At 39.6% G+C, this 21,401-nt stretch overlaps 1 protein-coding gene and 1 pseudogene across 2 annotated transcripts in view; both read left to right on the top strand.

Annotated features, from left to right (window-relative positions):
- The first annotated feature begins 1,268 nt into the window (after positions 1-1,268).
- Positions 1,269-21,401, top strand: part of iars1 (isoleucyl-tRNA synthetase 1) — a 54,907-nt gene continuing 34,774 nt past the window's right edge. The window contains exons 1-12 of one of the 2 annotated variants that reach the window (XM_069146433.1): positions 1,269-1,300; positions 1,917-2,040; positions 3,191-3,347; positions 3,461-3,580; positions 3,835-3,917; positions 5,268-5,385; positions 5,524-5,671; positions 9,485-9,572; positions 12,400-12,460; positions 12,672-12,767; positions 15,677-15,799; positions 20,702-20,793. In XM_069146433.1, the coding sequence (XP_069002534.1) occupies positions 1,922-2,040; positions 3,191-3,347; positions 3,461-3,580; positions 3,835-3,917; positions 5,268-5,385; positions 5,524-5,671; positions 9,485-9,572; positions 12,400-12,460; positions 12,672-12,767; positions 15,677-15,799; positions 20,702-20,793 (1,205 nt within the window). In that variant the 5' untranslated portion in view covers positions 1,269-1,300; positions 1,917-1,921. The other variant, XM_069146424.1, reaches the window with a different exon arrangement.
- Positions 16,629-17,790, top strand: LOC138199816 (vimentin pseudogene; annotated as a pseudogene).

Here is a 21,401-nt window from a genome sequence, read left to right as displayed (position 1 = left end):
GGCAACTATGAGCTCCACAAAATGTAATCTGGGGCGACTTGATATCCGGATGGTTAAGCTGCGTACCACTTGGGTACAAATGCCCTCAACAGTTACTGTCTGGTTTGTTTGATGGCCAGCAGGATGTTTACTGCATGTCAGTCCTCTGCTCTCTTTCAACACCTCTCCTGTCTAATCAATGTCCAATCTCAGATTTGAGTAAATCAAATACAAGATTAGGGGGCTGGTTATTTGGAAAACACTTCTCAAATGCGACGGCACTCTTACCATTAAAGGAACCATAGTTATGTACAAGATCATTAATAGTAAGGGCAAGAACTCGTAGATACGCATTCAGTACTTCAGATTTTCACTGTCTAAACCTACAGAGAAATATGAAATCTATCTCCCTGCACAGTCGTTCAGTCTTGTGCTCAAAGTTTAGGGGTCAAGGGAAATAATGGAAATCAATAAAGCTGCTTTTGAGCTGAGCTATTTTCAAATCCACTGCTCTACTACACTTTAGTTACATACCTGCAGCACAGATCTACCAGTGAATCTGAATCTGGGTTTCTCTTCCGGCAGCTTTTGTCTTGTTACTCTTTCGTCTTTGAATATTCCACTACTGACAAAGCTGTAAAAAAAAATCCTGAAGGGAAGTCAAAGATATTTAAACAGTTGTAATAGGAACACAATAAAATTACAGATAGTTTTTTTTTTTTTTTTTTTTTTTTTTAGAAAGGCATGTTTTGTTTATTTCTGTGCAATGTCAAAACTAAAACTAAGCAAAATACCACAAAAGAAATGTAAATGAGCAAGCTCAATTTTAAAGCAAAAATACTGACAGGTCCTTAATGTATGGAGCTTTCATTTATTTCTATGTACTTGTACTGAAGATTTACTTCTCATAATGCACTGGCACTATAAAGATAAAGTTTTAATCATGTGACAAACTCAGCAAAACATGAAAATAACACATTTAGACACAATAACATTTAAATTGTTAAATTGATCATTTGAAGTGCACAAAACTATATAAATAGATGAATAAAACACATAGCTGCTGGTGAAGTTTAGGAGTACGGTTTATACGTGTATACGAAGGAATCCTCATAATTAGACCCCCCCCCCAAAAAAGGGAAGATTTAAAAAAAGCATTTCCCAATTATACATCTGTATCATATAATATACTTGTAATATAATATTCAACTTTTACGCGTTTTATTTTTAAGCGACAGATCCGCTACGTCACTTCCGCTCATGCTCTTTCTCCAGCTTGCGTCATTTCTCGTCCGTGGGCAGCCGGGTGCAGACACAACACGTGAGTACCCGCATTCAAACTCAAGTAACGATGAAACCATAAATAGTTTGACTACATCCACGCTTCGCCGCGCAACATGTCGTATGTGAGGTCTGAACGCCGCCTTTAACAAACTTCACGGTAAGTTTAGCTGCGAGCTAACGAACAGAAGCGCGTAACTGTTAGCTTAGCCTGCTAGCTAAACAATAAGGAGGCGTCCTTCTTGGGAAGTAGCTGCTGCGGGAAAGTGACTCTTGATTAAATTAAACTACTTTGGACAAAATGCCTGCGACCGCATGTTGCACGTAGAGATATCGTTTAACAATAGGCTTGAGTTTAGCTCGTAAAATGTTATAAAAGAGGGGGAGGGGGGGGCAACATGATCTGTTAACAATGTACTGAGCCTTGACAGGTTGTCTGCAGGTAACATCTGTTGAAAGTGGGAGACTTTAACTGAGGACGACTGAGGACATGTTGATGCTTTCTGTTCATCTCCTAACGTGTTTGATTTAACATAAACAGGTCATGCAGGTGATCTTGGTGACACGCACACAGTTTTTTTTCTTTCTTTCTTTCCTTGTCTTCCTGCTCAACCAGTCTAGGACATGACACTTTTGCTTTGTGTGTGTTTGGACAGACGCAATGGTGGAGCCAGTCCCCGAGTCCATCAACTTTCCCTCTGAGGAGGAGAAGATCCTGCAGCTGTGGCTGGAAAAGGAATGTTTTCAGGAATGCCTCAAACAGTCCAAAAACAGGCCGAGGTAAATCCAGTTGTCTCTTTGTTTCTATTGGTTGTCTTAACTAGGCAAAAATATATTCCCACAAGTAGCTGTTGAAGCACAAGATGATGTCGCCATTTTCTTGAACAGCCCCTTAGTTTAAATCAGCTTTGTGTATTTATTTGGCCAAAGATATAAAATCCAAAACAGAATTTACACTTTAGTTTGACACACTTGCTTACCTAGTCTGTAAAATGTAATAGCTGCGTGTGTGATGGTTTAGAACAGCAACATAGTCATCTTGGGTCATTTTAATGCTGGCAAGTGCTTCAGGATTGTACTAAATGCCATCCCGGCTATTGATGGCCAAGTAAAATAGCTTCATTTCCTGTCTAACTAATTTGTCTTTGGCGCTAGTGTAAGTTTTCATGGTCTCAGTGGTTGTTTATCATGTTAAAAAAATGTAGTAAGAAACAATGGACCATTGAAATCAGTGCAATGACTCATTAAGCAGACTTATAATAATACAAACTAGTCGGCACAAACATTAAGTTAGGTACACAAAAAAAAAAATCTGTTTATTTTTACAAAATAAATTAACAAATAAATGAGATGATAGTTTTAAAAACAATCCAGTGTTGTTATACAGTTAGTGATCTATTTGAAATCTCTGCTCGTAGCTCTTATTTAGATCAAATGCATTAATGAACCTTTCAAAAATTATGTGGATTGTTTTTCCTTTTTTTTAGCCCAGAAAAGATTAAACGTCATGATGACATTTGCCAGCCAAACAAAGCAAAATTGCAGCACTGAAGAAGAACTTTGGTCACAAACAGCCCCTAATAACACTACCTGACATTTAAGAGCATGTTCGGTTCATCCCACTAACCATTACCACGTCTGTATTGACAATTCAGATTCAATGTGGAATCAGTCTAATGCATCTGACAGCGCCATCAGTAAAGGAAAAGCATTCATTCAGGAATAGTTTTACGACATAAACACGCATATGATCACTGAATTTGTTGCCATTTCTAGTCATGGTTTCTGTTTGTCAAAGACAAGGCTGTTTTCCAGAGACCAGATATGACAGTAATCTTGTCCAACAAGTCATGCATGTTGTTTAATAAGAAAGAAAACAGTGCCGTTCCAGATATTTAAGATTTACTTTCCCTGCCAATCTTTCAACCAGGTACACCTTCTATGACGGCCCTCCCTTTGCCACGGGTCTACCCCACTATGGTCACATCCTAGCTGGAACCATCAAGGACATTGTTACCCGCTTTGCCCACCAGAGTGGTTTCCATGTGGAGCGGCGTTTCGGCTGGGATTGTCATGGCCTGCCCGTGGTAAGAATTTGTCTCAACTGTCTTTTCTGTCAATTTTTTAAATATCTTAAGAGTACTGTAATTTAGCAAGATTTACGCATAATTTGACTTTTTTTGTTTTTTGTTTTTTGTAGGAGTATGAGATTGACAAGTCTTTGGGGATCAAAGGGCCTGAAGATGTGGCCAAGATGGGGATTGCTGAGTACAACAAGCACTGCCGGAACATTGTCATGAGATACTCCAATGAGTGGGAGGTGAGTATAGACTAAGAATATTTGTAATACTCCTGAGTGCACTAAACATGCACTAAAACATAGTGAGGTTGCATCACATGTCTCAAATGTACAACACGTGTTGTTTAAATGGGAGGTAAATGTCTCTTGTTTTGGATTCTGCTTCTGAATCACTGACCTTAAAATAATATTTTGGAAAGAATTGACCTGCAGACATTTTGTGATATGATCATTACATTCTTTTGATTGTTATGTGTGTTTCTTTTTGTACTTAGACGTCAGTGAGGCGAATGGGCAGGTGGATCGACTTCAAGAATGACTACAAGACTCTTTACCCATGGTTCATGGAGACTGTCTGGTATGAATATCTGAAAATCTGGCATATTGATTTGTAGAATACATGGTTTGGTTCATCACAAGGAATTCAGTTCTTCGTTTCAGGGGCTATTTGACATATAATACTGTAGCACAAAGTCACCTACTGCAGAGATTTCTTTTGAAAGTTGGGCAATTACCTCGCTGTATAGTTTCTTCAACTTGTTACCAGCCAGCCACACAGGCGACAGGAGTCTGACTATAACTGCCAACAGCTACAGTCTATAGCCCCTTTCAGACACATATCCCTTAATGTTAACTTTCTCTCATGTCAATTTGCACCTTGGTTACTTTTAACAAAAAGGTTGACAGCAGTCTTGCCAGGTTGGACTTTCTAAATCACTCTCAACATGACACACGTCTTAATTGAGCACCATTAGATTAATGTAAAGCTCTAAGAAGAAAGAAGAAATGCACATCTTGTACCACTGTCCAAGATCCCTTTAATTCATTTACTGACACAATCCAACCAAGTATCACCCCAAACCGTGTAGTACACCTGTCTGTCCACTGCAGTGTACTGGGTTATTGTCAAGTCTTGCCAAGGCATTAAACAGCACAGGGTTAAAGTAAGTAAAGTAACATTTATGATGTAGCACTTTTCACAGACATAATCACAACGTTCTTTACAAGTACAAACATACAAGCCATATATAAAACATTAAAACACAATGCAAGATAAAAGCATTGTACACACTTAGTAGTCAGAAGATGGAAGCCTGGTGTTAAGGGGTTACCCAAACCTCCGTGTAAAGAGGAATGTCTTTAGCGACTTTTAAAAGAGTCCACGGTGTCAGCAGACCGTAGGGATGCGGGTAGAGCATTCCATAATTTAGGTGCCACAACCTCAAATGCTCGGTCGTCGCGGGTTTAGCATATTTGGTCATATTTGGTGTGATGAGGAAGAGGGTTTGAGTAGATCAGCCTGGCCGTGTAAGTGTAAGAATCTGGAAATTAATTCTGTGTGCAACCGGGAGCCAGTGAAGGGATTTGAGTTCAGCGGTGATGTGAGCTTGTCCGTTTGTCCGAGTAAGAAGTCTGGCGGCAGCATTGTGGATTACTTCCTACTGCACACCAGGTATCCAAAACTGCTCAAGGACTAAACTCTTTACCTAAATACTCTGTCATGTCTCACTGAAGCTGTAAGACATTTGAATGGCCAAAAGCTTTCACGTAACCAGACAGATGAAGCCAATTTAATTATGTATTCCATGTCTGAAAAGGTCCAAAGAAACGAAACGAAGATGTCATATAGTCCATGCTGAGACTCGTATTGTTGTGTGAAGTTAATCGCTCTTTTCTTTATACAAAATGTTGGTTGTGGTTCTTTCAGGTGGGTGTTCAAACAGCTGTATGACAAGGGTCTGGTGTACCGAGGTGTCAAAGTCATGCCTTTCTCCACTGCCTGCAACACCCCCCTCTCCAACTTTGAATCCAATCAGAACTACAAGGTTGGAACGAAACACAAACCCCTCACGCGTTTGCTGTTGTCCAGAATTATTTTATTCCTAAAAGCTGACAAGAGAGTGCAGATAATCGTACCTGTTAAGAACAAACTGACCTCATCTCTGATTTATCTTTGTTTGCAGGATGTGCAGGATCCCTCAGTGATCGTCACCTTCCCGCTGGTTGGTAATGAGGACATTGCTTTGATCGCCTGGACAACCACTCCCTGGACTCTGCCGAGCAACCTGGCGCTCTGTGTCAACCCAGAGTTCTTCTACGTCAAGGTCAAAGGTGAGAAACAAAGCTTCGCACAAGTTTCTCAAATCAGGGTTTGCTCACTCGTGTCGACACGTACAACAACCACCGATGTGCCGGCTGGGTCTGAATATTTCTTTGCAGAAGTTGTTGATATATATATATATAAAAAAAAAAAAACAGTACCACCAGGTCCTAATGTTCTTGTAGTCTGGATACTTTCCAATTATTATCAAAAACATTATTTTGTTGTGTACTTTCTTCAAGTCGAGATAGAGAAAAGGGAAATAGCTGCTCACCCATCCTGCTGACAAACATGTTTGTGTAACTTGAATTGCCAGGACTGGTAGTTTTGTTGAGCGATGTTGCTGAAATGCTGATGCCTAAGGCGAATGTTTTCTGACTGAAAATCTTGTTTCCCTTGTGGGCTCAGTGTTTTGGACCACAGTATCAGCTGATGGGCGTTTTTTATTCAGAAAGAACAAACAGGAGCAAATTAGCAGAGGAGGAGTGCTGCCTTGGCAAATTATACCCAGAGGAAATGATTTTTGCACCATAATGTGTTGGTGGACGTTCGAGCCTTAGGCTTTAAAGTCTTCGCTGAAAATATCAGACTGTTTTTGTTGTTGTTATTGTATGATGAGGGACTCACTACAACTTCGTTTTTATCTACAATCAACCAGCTGCTCAACATTCATGAGCAGCAACTTGATGCTATGACAGCTGATGTTCATGTAGGATCCTTTTAAGAGGATGTAGATTCACCCACATAAAATACCTGTTCGGTTTTAACAAAAGAACAGGAATTAAAGTTGTTTATCAACTTATGTGCATGGTTTCCATATACAGGGTGAATGAAGAGATGTTTTTGCTATCTCAAGCGATGAATTCTTATCGACAGGATCCAAAACCTGAACCACCTGTCTCTCTGAAAACAATAAGGGTTGCATTGTACTGATCAAAGCACAGTCTTGTGCGCATGATGCAGGTGAATAAGGGGCGTATCCAAATTCACGTCTCCCAGTTTAACGCCAGATAATCTGAGCGGAAAGGTGCATGGTTGAAATGAGTTGTACTTGTTTTTTTTTTTTATTTATAGGTGTGGTTAGGGGAAAAAAACAAAAACCTTGAGAGTGTCATTTTCTTTTTTAGAGCCGGGTACACTCGCAAGAAGATTCTTGGATAGCTTTTAAAACGGCAGATTTGCTAAATAGTAGGAAAGAACGCAGAGGACAGAGATCTGCTCATGCACAGATTGATGTCCATTATATGCAATAATCTTTCATATTTCAGTCTTTAACCTTTTGCATGTTTGTGCGTTGCTGCATGTTTCTATGTGTGTAACGTACGGGGTGCCCTCACTTATGTCGTCGCACATCACTATTTTAAAATTTGAATATGGAATCACTTTCGGGTTCCTCAAGATAGCAACACGCCACCAGTGTGCCTGAACACGCGTCATGTTAAGACCAACAAGCCTGTCGGTGCGGGTACATTTGTTATTTAAATACCGTAGGCGCTTGATGACAAAATGACAACCACGTCGGTCTGATTTTGTTTCAATTTTGTCCTTTTTAATGGTGTTTTTACAGCAGACATGTTGAAAAAGGCGTGGTTGTAACTAATACTTTTTTTTTTTTTTGAAACATCTAAAAGAAAATCAGCTATCATTAATCTTGTTATTTACACCTGTTTCTTTCCTGCTTCTTTCCATTCTTGTGTGTGTGTGTGTGTGTGTATACAGTACTGTACATCAGTGTGTCTCTCAAACCTAGGAATGTGGATGAACTTCAAATCAGGCCACTTAAAAAAAGCATTGTCCTTGTTCAAATATAAAAATATAAAAAGGGGAATGCTCCAGAGACATGGCTACTGTTTTCCTGTTACCCTCTTGCTGTAGTTTTTGGCTCCCTCTGAGAGGAACTGGTGGGTTTTTAAAAGGATGACCTAGATTCCTTTTGGCTTGTCACAGTCCAGCTCATACTGAAGGGGGCACTGTTGAAGCACAGTCTGTCACCCCAACTGCACCGCCTGTGCTGTGCTGCATGGGAGACCGCCTTGGAATACCAATGAATGTGTTGGGTTTTTTTTTTGTGTTTTTTTTTTTTTGGTATCGGCTCTGTCTCTCTTTTTTATCTCCCCTCTTCTCTCGCTCCATCTTCATCCCAATTTTTTTCCCCCCTTATGTCACTCTTTGCCTTCACATCCACCTGTTTTTATCCTTCATTGTTCTTATTTTCTCTCACTGTGTCTCCTTTCACGCCTGTCTCCTTCCCTCGCTGCCTTTGTCGTTGTTTGAGTTGAGGGCTGTCAGTGGCGGCAGGTCTGAGCTGTGCAGTTATTTGTCACACCACTAAGGGGAAGAAACATATTTTATTAATGCTGCCCCACACTTTTTTTTTTTGTTTTGTTTCACTGACATAAGCCATTTGGTTTTTGCCCTCTTCACAACTGTTGTCCCTGCTGTTCTCAATGTCTCCTCTTTTTTTTTTTTTTCTTTTCCCTAGAATCTCCCTTTGGCCATTTTTTCCAAGATGGTTCAGTATCCTGAAATATCAGGCAGTTATTTTACACCAGCCAAGCGTAGGAAATTATTTATCTCACTTGTTACGAGGTCGAATGGTTGTAGCTACATGATAGGTTCCTTACTTGATCTTGACTTTTGGGATGACAGTATTATTGTGACGTAGGACTTGACTTTTAGGAAAAGCTGATATGAATGTAGGACACAGCTTTAAGGATGTGTTGCAACCATGTTCGTTGAGCTGCTGTTCATTGTATATTTATGAAATTCAGGTCAATAAACTTAAGTCTTTCTGCAGGAGCTAGTGGGAGGACAGACTTTGAAAAATTACCAGAGCAGTTCTTCCACCCCACCCCAAGTAAAAAAGTGATATCATATTCTATCAGCATTGTTGTTCCGACTTTATTTAATGTACTGTGAGATTTATTAGCTGCTTGGAAAAGAATATATAAAGGGGGAAAACAGAAATATCTTCAAAACAGCAGATTTTATTTTGCCAGTGTTCTGCTATGTTCGAGTCATGTGATGCCATTAATGTAGCAGATGAGTCCTACTCTCTATTATTTTTGCCTTTTTGTTTGTTTGACTTAAACAGTCCACAATAGTTAATCTCTTTGTATGTACTATTTCTGCATCATGTAAGGCTGCAACTAAAGATTCTTAATAATTGAAAAAAATACCAAACGCTTGTCAATCACATCTTTAAATGACTTGTCTGTTTCTGACAGGCAGTCCAAAAACCAAAAATATTCAGTTTACTCATATTGTTTTCTCAAGTAAATAACTGAAGCGATTTTTCGATTATCAAAATAGGTGCTGATTATTTTCAGAAAATGTATTACCTGATTAACTGCCGCACTACATTGCAGCAGCAGCAGTAGCAGCAGCAGCTAAAAGTGTGACGGAAAGACCTAACAAGCATCCAAGAAAAGTTTGTGGAGTGGATAATCCTGACTATAATCAGAACCTCTGTGTCCAGAGGGAGGCTTAGGGTCAAAAAAGAGGCCAATTGATTTGGAACACAAACAGGGATAGCCATTGGGGAAGTGTCCTCATGTTGAAGAGCACTGAAAGAAGAGACTGAAGATGGATGCAAACGTTGTGTCACTGCTCTTGGACAGGTTGTTATTTGTAAAATACCTGGAGAAGCATGTGTATCTGTTAGATTTTTTTTTTTTTTTTTTAATGACTGTCAGAAGGGGTCGACAGACGTTCCACACTGCAGGTTTAATGATGAATCTGAATTTATTCTTTACGCAGGCCTGACGGAATAAAGTGAAAACCAACGAATGACTAAAATCACTGGTGTTTTGCTCTGTTCTCAGAGAACGCCACAGACAAGACCTACATTATGATGGAGGCCAGGCTGGGAGCTCTGTTCAAGTCGGAGAGCGAATACACTATCCTGGACAAGTGAGTACAAAAGACCCTTTAATTTTTTTTTTTTTTTAAACATGAGAAGTGCAAATGACTAATACTCTAAATGTAGATACCTCAGCACCCAAAGAACATCAGTCCTTCGCTGAGCATCATTTCCTCAAAATAAGTTTACTGTACGACACGTTGGAATAACACACTCCTACTTCATTATAGCAACCAGACAGATGGTATGCAAAATACTATTTACACATGATGTAACTAAATCTCTACTGCAGGCATTACCACAAATAATGGTCATTTATGTAGCATTAAGGCAACAGTATCTGTCAACCATACCGAGTAACAAATATCAACCTTTCTTTGCTTTTTTTTTTCTTTTTTTTTTTAACTGACACAAACGTGTCTTTTTGACTAATGCTCAAGTCAGGTGATGATCTGCAGTAGTGTGAGGTATGTTAGTTGTCTTGAAAATAAAAGCCGATTGTCTGCTTTCTGTTACAGTCAGCAAATGCTGGTAGTGGCAGTGACGCTAATATGAGTTGCCTTTGCAACTGTGGTGTGTTGCGTGGTTACTTGGGTGTTGCAGTGGTTTTCAGTTCACATTAGCTTTTACTCCGCCTCTACTTGAAACGGGTTGAAATAAAAGTTTGAGTGACGATAAAAGTTTGTACATAAGGTGCACTGTCAAGTCATGAAATTTCAGTTGACGATTAATTGTGTCACAATTGAATTGAACTCCTTAATGAAGAACATGAGCCATGTATTAGCTTTGAAAATGTAAATACAAATATTTAATTGTTTCCCTTTGTAGAGTTTGTCAACAGAAGTTGCCCGGGGCAGCTATGACATAAGTCACTTAATATACCATATTTAAGTATTTACATACAATAAATAATACTGAAATATACAAAGACATTTCTGACAGTGACACGTAACAATCATGAAAATAAACAATGTACTCAATGTGGCTCTAATTCTTCACACACGTGGCATTAAACCATCGCAGAAGAAGGTACAACGAGATGATGTCATTAAAAGAGCACAAGTCAAACCTCAGATGGTGGAAAATTATGGAAAAATTGTGATGGAAATATTACATTTCTACGGTCTTCATCCAGCTGTTTTTCTACAGATGAAGGTAAACGATTATGATGATAATGCAAAAATAATTGCTGTCAGCTCAAATAATTGAGATCAATCAATTATGTAATAATTGTGACAGGCCTGATATAAGTGTAGTTGTCATTATATAGAGTATAAAAATGATATTTACACTAAGTGATAGAGTACAGCCTCCATATTTTATATTTGGGACACTGAAACTTAAATAATTCAAACGCTGCTGCTGTCTTTTAGCAAGTGCCAAACTTGTAATTTACATTTACTGCGAAAGGTTTACTCCTGAGGTATAACTTGTCTTCTAGACTGAAGAGACGTGGATCAAATGACTGACAGCAGAATTAGCAAACATGTACTTCAGCAGCTGAGTGTTCTATGCAGCAGAAGGGAAATAAAATCCTCGATTTCCCAGCTCGGGATGATTGCGGAGCAAAGAGACGGTGCGGTACATGGCAGGGAAAATGAGGCAAAAGTCAGATGAGGAAAACACCTGAATGAATAACGGAGACAGAATGTACTGAAACCTGATGGAACACATTTCCAGACATGATTTATCCCCACTCGTCGCATATGTTGGACAAATTAACTGGCTATAAAGAAGCCATGTTGAAAAATGTTTCGCCCTCGATTGAGCCTCTTATTTTTCCACAAGGACAAAGTCGTCATACAGCAGTCAGGGGCGCAGACGTCTTTATTTGAACGACGATTACAAAAGCAGTGTATCGTGACTGACTCAGCTGCCAGCACAAACGTAACCCTTAAACAGAGATTTCGGGAGATGCGGAGGCAGTTTTTGTGCTTACCGAATAAAAATGTTCAATGATGGTGATTCTTAGAGGAATCCTATGCCTCCTATTAAAACAAATCATTTTCCTGTTTGCATTGAAGGTTTTTGTTCCCAACAGTGTAGGTTTAGTTTCATAAAGTCAGAGGTCCTTCAACAACGACAACAAAAACTTTGCCTTTTACATCGTTTTTTTTTTCTTTTTCAATCTGGAAAACAACACCTTCGGATACATTTAGTTATCCTTTCCAAAATAATGGTAGTCTCATAAAAATTTCAGAAGTGTTGCAATCACATACCCACTTAAAAAATTGTAATTAGTAGAGAAGTCAAACTTAATTATAAATATTTGATGTGCATCTCCAATAAAAGAAGCAGTGTTCTGTATTGCCCAATCTAACATTTGATATTTTATTGATGTCAAACTCAACCGAGCATATTTTAAGGAGAGTACTGACTCCTAAGAATTAATTATAGATTAGATTTTTTTTATATTTTTTTATTTTGCGCGAGACTGAGGTGAAATTCAAGGCAAAGGAAGTCCTCAAATCTCTGTGTTGCTACTAAAGCTTAAAGGCCATTACATAAATCCTGAAGCTAAAGCTCACAGCTCTGACTGAAGGTGACTCAGATGAGCGCATCAACATGTTGTTCAGCTCCTTTCTTTTCTCATCAGGATTTGTGGCAGCTGCACAGGCAGAGGACACTGTTTAGGGAGATTTTAGTGAGGAAATCAAACTGGCGGCCGGATTTTTTTTTTTTACAAGTGTCAGCAATGACATCCTTCATATTCAGTCACATTTTAACATGAAAGCGTTTCCTTTAATGGAAGACTTGCCTGTATCTTGTCAAAAGTTGCGGTTGTACAAGTTTTCTGCTGGTTTGTCTCTGCAGGGAAGGTGAATTACAGAAGCTGAAAGAAGGTGTTTAAAAAAATATTCCTTTTGTCTTTTTTAGGTTTCCCGGCAAGACGCTGAAAGGGAAAAAATACAAGCCTCTTTTCCAGTACTTTGCCAAGGTTTGTAGACTGTGTTTTAGTTCCTGAATATGTCACGGTTTGAAATATTGTTCCTCACAAAATGAAGACAGACCTATATCTCACTTGAATTACCTGCCTGACCACAAATTGACATCTCTCTTTACATTTAAATCTGTCTCTTACTGTTTGTGGCTGTACTTATTGCCTCCCCCCCCCCCGGGGTCATCTAATTCTCCTCATCTGACTTCAGTGTGGGGAGAAAGGCGCGTTCCAGGTGGTGCTGGATAACTACGTCAAGGAGGAGGAGGGCACAGGAGTGGTCCACCAGGCGCCTTACTTTGGAGCTGTGAGTGACATCTTTTCTGAATTTCTCTTTTGTTTTTCCTCTCTGTGCTGTTATGGTACCATGACATGAAAACTGCTGTGAGAAACTGTGAATTTTCACCCACCAAACTCAGTGACAACTTCTAAATTTAGCTTTTTGTTAACGTGACTGTCTTGGTGGCATACCGGTGTTTAAACCTGCTTTAATTGCTTTTTCTTGGCCCTTTGTTGGCAATCAAGCAAGCTGTCAACGCAACACCGACATGTTAGCACTTTTATAAAATTGTTATAGCAGTCGCATAAGCGCAGATTACCCGTTTAGCAAACTCGGAGTATAATGAGTTTCCATTCGGAGAGGTGTTTGTGTCCGCTTGATGAATGTAAAACAAAACGAAGACTAACACGGTGAGACGATACTTAGAAGATGCTCTGTCGTGTGCTGCGGTTGTTGGGAGGGGAGAATGGACGCTTGTTTGTTCGGTGTGTAGCTCTTGCTGTTTGTCCTGATCCTCTCCGTCACTATAATATGTGGCTCCACCTGCTACCTATCGGGCTCCCCACGGCCCCCCCCCTAATTACAGTATAATATACAACACTTCCGATGTGTGATATAGTGCATGATATGAATCATTACCTCTAGTATGGTTGTTTTCCAGCCCTGCAGTTTCCCATATAGAGCGGAAAACAATGTTACCGTACACCAGTCAAACTATGGATGGCTTCTGTGCCATCCTTTTGAAAAAAAAAAAGTGTATCCAGGACTGTCCCTCTATATTTGTTTTACTATAATTTAATATATTTATCAAAATAACTCGACTCAAATAGGTTCTGTTTTTGCAGCATGTGAATGTTTGTGTTTTCTGCGTTCATTGTTGTTGTCACAGTGGTTAACATGTTTTCTACATTTCCTTGTGCTTTCTCAAGTGTAGATCCTGCATAATTCAAGCATGCATAGCACATGAATACATTAGTGTACATACTAAACTTGATTTGTTCGTGACAGTGAGAATAACAGAATTTTTTATTTTTACTCATTTCAAATTTGGTGAGTCAAAATCATGCAGCAACTCCTGGAGCTGAAAAATGAGATCAAGTCTGGCTCCGAAAACAATCTCCATAGACCCCCATGTTGAAATGCCCAACTTTACGGCACAGTTTTTGTTTCTGTAGCTGATTTACTTGTTCATGACTGTGTGAGGGAGGAATTTCTTATAGAACACACCCATTTAAATTGTATTAAAGTTATGCATAATTAAGGACAAGCTGCTTTTAGTGACAAGGACAAGTGGGTGCCGTCACAGTTGGCTAGCTGCCCGCAGGTTTCAGCAAACGGGCTTCATTCGGTCGGCCTGAGCTCCGCCCATGCAACACCTCTTTGCCCGTTTTTGTATTAGCCGGGAATAAAGTTGAGGCAGACACTGCCAAGATGGCGACGGCCAGTGACGCCCAGAACTGAGCTTCGATACCGCTCTTCACAAAAACCTATGGGTGATGTCAAAATTTGAAGTGAAGGCCACGTTAACAGCGACGGCCCTCTGATCTTCAGTACTATGACCCACTTTGAGAAAATATTTTCAGACTTTTTTTTTTTTTTTTTTTGACTTATTTTTATCTAATAAATGTGTGTGTGTGTGTGTCTTGTGTCTGACCATTTCAAATATTTTAAACCTCTTGAGGGTATTATGTTTTTTGTGTATTCACTTTAGCTTGATTTGTTTTCCTATTGAGGGGTGATTCATTCAATATTTGTATTGAATGCTACAGTATCAATAGAGTTCTGAATTCTAGAGACCAGTGCAGTCGTGCTATCAGAGGTATTGGGTCATTGCTAATAGGTTGTCTGCCCTTGCCATGGGCAGATGGATGCCCCCGTGGCTGCAGCCAGCTGTGAATACCCACAGTCTTTCTCTCCATCTCTGCGTTTTTCACGACACTTCCTGTACATTTCACTGGAGTTTACTCCCTCTGGGGCTGTTAACGACACCCTTTATGTCAGCATCTGACTTAAATATGCATTTAAATGTTGTTGTTTTTATTTGCCATAATATATGTTATATCGAGTGGTCACATTGACATTGATTAGTTGAATAATAAAATCTGAAACACAAATGCATTTACCCTGAAGATATACAGTACGAGGAGACATGCTGCCAAAGTACATGTTTCAAATTTTATTTTGTTGTGACTGGATGTGAAATGACCCTGTGAGCCATCTATCCTGGGTCTTGACAGGGTGTTTGGAAACAAATTACGTTTACAGCTGACAGTACTCAGATCTTTCATGCATAGCTGTCACATACCAGTAGTGCTAGTTTCAACACGGCAAGAAGTATCCAGCTCAGTAAGGAATTTATTATAGAGTCATAACATATCTTTAAACAAGGGCTGGGCGATGTATGGATATTTTATCATATAATATGAGATTTGGATATCTTTTATGACTTTCTAATGTCATGATATGGCATAATTTTTGTCTTTTCCTGGGAAATTGTTATTTTCTGAACATACAAGACTGTTTTAACATTTATATTACTTGCCTTTACTCACTGAGTCATTATATCTGTTACTGATAATTATTTATTAAAAATCTCATTCCAGTCCAAAATATATTGTGAAATCACCAATAGTCATCCCTACAATATTGTTGCAATATTAACTTTGAGGTATTTATTGAGGTGAAACGGGCTACTAAAGGAGTATTTTGGGAGCCAGTTTTATATGTTGTAATATTACTGAAACACAACAGAGGTAGGAATAAAATGTCTAACTTATTTAGCATCAAGATCATGTAATTGGATTAGTTTCAAATACATTTAGAGGATGCTGATCGACAGGACATGACTTTACTATGTACATGTCTGGCAGTGAACTCGGGGAAATACTAATTCAATAATAAAAAAATCAAAACCTTTTGCATTATTCTGTCTGCAGGATGATTACCGGGTGTGCACTGAATACAACATCATCCAGAAGGACCAGGCTCCTATCTGCCCTGTGGACGCCTCGGGCTGCTTCACTTCAGAGGTCACTGACTTTGCGGGACAGTATGTCAAAGTGAGTGACACATCATACATTTACATGGAGATTAGGTTAGCAGACATTTCAGGCATTCTACCCCCGGAAAGAGCCACTGGTATGATACACAGGATACATTCCTTAACAATATCGATAGCTGGTTTAATTCAGTATTTCATTTTCCGCCTGGATACCCAGTGCCTGACTGCTCCCCATTTCCTCTGTTTGTATCTGGAAAATTCATCTTTCCATAATGTTTTTTCTTTTTTCATTTTTCATCCTGGACAGTTGCATGAAATGTGCCCTTTTTTTGCTAGAAGTTTACTGCTTTTTACAATTATGTGGGAGCTGAAATAGGAATACAAGATATTAATCAAAATATTCCACATGTAATTTTTAATCATTCTTCAGCTACAAAACTTGGTGATATGGAGTTGAGGAAAACCACATCAGAGCGGTGTAGGAAAACGTGCCACCGAAGCACATCGTCATTGTTTATCAATGTTTGCACTGCATGTCCTCATCCAGTCTGGCACACCCAAGTTCATTTGCATTCTAAGTGGGTAGTGAGTTAAAAAATAGCACTCGTAGATGATCTGATCACTATTTCACATCCTGGTGCAAACGGCAGGGAGTGGACCTGACCTGCCTGGCCACTAACAGTACAGCGTTAGCTAATAAAGAGCATGCAGCCACAGTTCTCTGGAAGTCTGTCATAATCCTCTTTTGAAAAGTGTTGTAACGTCGCGCAAGCTTCAAGGCTGTCCGAGACATTCTTTATTGCCGCATAAAAACTCTGAGCTGATCTGAGAGAGCGTCAGTCGCTCCGTGAGAAGCCGAGAGAGCATCTGTTATTCTGTAAACCGAAAAATCAACCCGGTATTTTACACAACATGAGAGCTGCGTCGTACAACCAGAAGAGCCTGCAAGTTAGCAGCGCCGCTGGGAGAGTAAGAGTTCAGAGCCCGTCACCTTCCCGCTGCCGCGGATCCTCGTACGACAGCCGTGGACGCTCGAACTATCGTGGAACCGCCATCGAGTTGGGCACAGAGATACACGAGCACCATGCCAACGAGAAAGAGGAGATGCAGGAACTCAATGTCAAGTTTGCAGGATACATCGGGAAGGTCCAGGCACTGGAGCAAAGAAATGCTTCTCTCAATGCCGAGTTGGCTGCGCTGCAGGGTCGCTACAAGGGAAGCCCCACAGGCATCGGAGAAGAATATGAGCTCAAGTTTAAAGAGGTGCGGGAGCTGATTGAGACCCTGACCAGTGAGAAAGGAGCAGCTGATATCGAACGTGGCTACATCGAAGAAGAGGTAGAAGTGTGGAGACTAAAGCTGGAGGAGGAGCTGGCGCTCAAAGAAGAAGCAGAGATGATTCTGAGGGAGTTTCGCCAGGATGTTGACAACGCCACGCTGCAGAAGGCTGAGCTGGAGAAGCGCATAGAACAACTGGTGGCCGAGATCGAGTTTCTCAAGAAGCTGCATGATGAGGAAGTGGCTGACCTCATGAAGCAGATTGAGGACTCAAAGATTACAGCCGAGCTGGACGGCGATCGTCCTGACCTGGCTGCTTATCTCCGCAGCATGCGCGCAGAGATTGAAGCCGTCGCAGCCCGCAATGTCCAGGAAGCCGAGAAGTGGTACAAAGGCAAGTTTGACACTCTCAAGGAGCATGCTGGCAAACACGAAGAACACATGAAGACCATGAAAGACGAGATCACGACCTTCCACAACCAAGTCACAGACCTGCAGAATCAGATTGACGGCCTGAGGGCTCGCAACGCCGCCTTGGAGCAGCAGCTGGAGGAAATGGAGATGTCCCATATGGATAAGGTGGAGGGCCTACAGAGCATCATCGCTCAGTTGGAGGCCCAGCTCTGTGAAACCAAACTAGAGATGACCAAGTATCTCAAAGATTACCAGGAACTGCTGCACATTAAGCTCAAGCTGGATGCCGAGATCGCAACCTACAGGAAGCTGCTGGAGGGGGAGGAGCAGAGGCTTGGGATTGCCAAAGATGTCTAAATATCGAGGATGAGACCAGCGGCAAGTCCAACACAACCATGAAGACGATCTGCAGAGGATCATGGAGTGGAGAGATCTACTCATTGAAATTGAAGACTAATTTCTTCCCTATCTTATCCTTACTCCCTGGGCTGGGTATTGTTTGAAATTTTTCAGTACTAGTTTCAATATGACACTTGAGTTTCAGTACAGATACTAAAACCACACTTCCCTTGATATGTTTTTTCCTACAAAAACATTTTTTCATTTAACAAATGTTGCCAATAATATCAAAGTTAATTGTTGTCTAAACACGTTATTTGGCTAGAACTTTGTCTAAATATAATTGGCAAGAGTTTAGATTCATTTAAAAAATGAAGAGAAAACACATTTCCATTCTGTTGACAGGCTTGCCCCAAATTTTCATTCAAATCAGGAAGTACAAGGTTGAAAAATAAGCCTACTAATCTGACTAAACATGTCGTGCCAGCCCTCTGTACTTTTTGAGTTTTGGATCCTCTGGTGCAGACAAATTTCTCCTCATACCAAAGATGTATTGAGGTTCAATACCCAGCCCTCCTTACTCCCTATCATTTATCTTACCACATCTGACCCCATTATCCTTTTGCATTTGCCTGCTTCCCCTCTCCTTTCCAATCCTCCTTGGTGCAAATTTTGACATCACTTTCTAAAACAACCTTCCTTCCCTCTCATTACCTTTCCATAACTAATACCCCTCCCATTTCAGTTTTTTTTTTTTTTTTTTTTTTTTGGCAGACCTCACTTCTCCTTGTTCTTTTCCTTTCCTTTACTCCTGCAGTACCTTCCTGCTAAATTTACCTTCCCTCTTTTCCTGCCAAGTCAGCCCCACTTTTATACCTCTGTCACTTCTTTTTGCTTACTTTTCACCATCACTGCCTCTCTTGATCCAAGTGTTGGATCCTGCTGCCTTCACAATGAAACACTCAACTGCATTTTAAACAAAGCAGAACATACAGCCTTAGAGTTATTAATGGTCTTTACTGTTACTTCGGTTTATTCTAAATGTTTTGACAAGACACAACTGTTGACCATTTACACTGATGCTGCCCAACTGTTACTTAATAAAGATTTTAAGTGAGTGCATTCAAAATAATGCCGTTATGATTTTTTTTTTTACTGCAGAGATCAACCTCTTTTTTTTCTCTGATGCTCTACTTTGTGTCTTTCTGTAGTAACTTTATTTTCCATTGTGCTCTATTTGCCTTTTTACCTTCTCTTACTCCCATTTTAAGTGACATCAAAACATCAAATATGATGGAAAGCAGGTCTTTCTGAGTCGGGCCCAGGAAATTTCAATATTTTTAGCGTTTCACTTTTTGCTTTATAAAATAAATTGAAAATACTGAATGTGCCATTTAGGAATAAAAGCTTTGGGTTGCTATACCGTGATTATTTTCCACAGCGTGCAAGCTGGCTTTGATGGTTTAGCTAGGGTATTTCAAATGATTACACACAGGAGTAAAATTACTGTTTTTGAAGTGTAGCTCTGCTGATTAATTATGCCGTGCTGCAAAGAGAAATACATATGTGTGACTTATTTGGTAGCATATCCAGTAACCCTTATTTATATTCAATTGGCCAGGTGGTGAAATAGTTTCTCAGCATGTTGCAGGTGAATTTCCAGAGTCTTCACGTCACAGGTGTATCTTCATGTTTTAATGAGCCTAGGTCAGGGCATAACAAAATTTACTCCTGGCTGAAAAACGTTAAAAAACGCTGTCTCTCCAAAGAGGTCACGACCAACAGCCTGCTGAGCACCTTGCTGAAAAGTCATATTTATGAGCTTCCTGTGAATTGCACCGTGAGCTTGGTTAGAGGGAGATGATATAGTGTGTGTGATAAGACACAGGGCTGATTGCATATTAGATTGTTTGCCATAAACAAAGAGCTGCATGACGGAACATGCTATTTTTTTTTTTTATTTTTTATTATTCATCATTGCTATGTGAGCTGACTGTGACCTTGGCTGCAAACTTGCCTCGGTTTTTCTTCGAGGTCATGGTGTGTTCAAGGTTTCAGAGGCTTCCTCTCCAGGAAAGAAATTTTTGCATACGTTTACTTTACCTGGTTTTAAAGGTATGGTACAACAACTCTAACTCTAGCCATGGCTGAGGAAATCAACCAAGAGAAAACTAAACTAAAAACAGTAAGTAATATATCAATTACTGTAAAATATATCTATAGGGACATTATATAGGTAGAGACCTTATTGATTTAAAACAATATATTTTAATGTAATAAAAAACATAGTAATACTTCATGATGACATTTAAACATATTTTAAGTTAAATATTGGCCATTGTCTGTAATTAAGTTCTGTTTAACTATCATTTAAAAAAAAAAAAAAAAAAACATAAAATGTGGTGTGAAATTAAAATCAAACTTTGCTGGCATTTTACAGCAGAATGTGTTTGTGATATTAATTCAATGCAAAAAATATTAGGCGCAACAGTGATGGAAAATAAATAAATACCTGATCGAATGCAAATTGTGTACTTACAGAAACTTATTTAAAGTTGCTGCAGCTGACCGTAAAAACAAGTTGACAGGACAACTTCGAAGTGCTTCCATTGATAGAAAGAAATGAGAAAAATATACTGAGATGCAAAAGAGTGTAACGATCGTGAGGCAGATTAACATGAATGCTTAATTAAAATAAGCTTTGGATGCATTTAATTTTAACCTCTTTTTTATGTCCCTTATAAATTCCATATTTTTTTTTATACAGAAAGAAAAATAATAATCCGTACACAGAAGTTACAGGTGCAACACGGCACACATCTGACCACACCCAACCAGCTGAAAACTAGTGACACATGAAGTTGCACTGTATTTTTTTTTTAAATTTTTTTTTAACATCAATACATGATGAATTAATGTTCTGTTACAGGATGCTGACAAGAATATCATCAAGTGGCTGAAGGAGAAGGGTCGCCTGGTCAATGCTAGCACTTTCAAACATAACTACCCTTTCTGCTGGAGGTGAGACAAGAACTCAAAACTGTAGAACCAATGTCGCCCCTGTGAAACATAAATGTCTCCTGGACTCATTTATACGAACATGTTCTCATTGAATCTTCCATTGTGGGCAGTTCTAGAATAATCCTAGCAGCTGGAGACGAGGGTTAGAGGTCACGTATGTCGGGCCTGATGAAATGAAACGTATTGTCTGCTTCAATGCAGGCAGCCTTATTTTGTAGTAGAAGATGCAAAGATCAGAGTTTTTTTTTTTTTTTTTTTTAAAGTGATGTGCAAGTTTGCTCATGTCGAGGTTTGGAGGTTCTGTGCTCCTGCCTCGTTCAAGAACATCACTCAATAGATATTTTGTGGTTTCTGCACAGAATCAATTCACAAAGCCAATGTCAGTGTGGTGACTCGCATATAACCTTTCTAGGTCCCACATCACATCATGTAAGTATCACACACATGCGTAAATAAACACATAAGCTTCCTTTTCGATTTGACTAAATCGTGCTCTTACTTGAAGCAGCTGCAGTCTGACCTGAGCAGGATTAATTAACCTCAGTAAATATGCAAAAATGTGCTCTCTAAACCCCGGGAAGACATAGGCTGGTAGAGATGAAAATGTC

Source organism: Embiotoca jacksoni, unplaced genomic scaffold, assembly GCF_022577435.1.
Source record: "Embiotoca jacksoni isolate LCO1_2020_lvr unplaced genomic scaffold, fEmbJac1.0.p SCAF_1, whole genome shotgun sequence".
Taxonomy (NCBI): Eukaryota; Metazoa; Chordata; class Actinopteri; family Embiotocidae; genus Embiotoca; species Embiotoca jacksoni.
The sequence above is the reverse complement of the archived record's forward strand: the minus strand, read 5'-3'. Positions and strand labels throughout refer to the sequence as shown.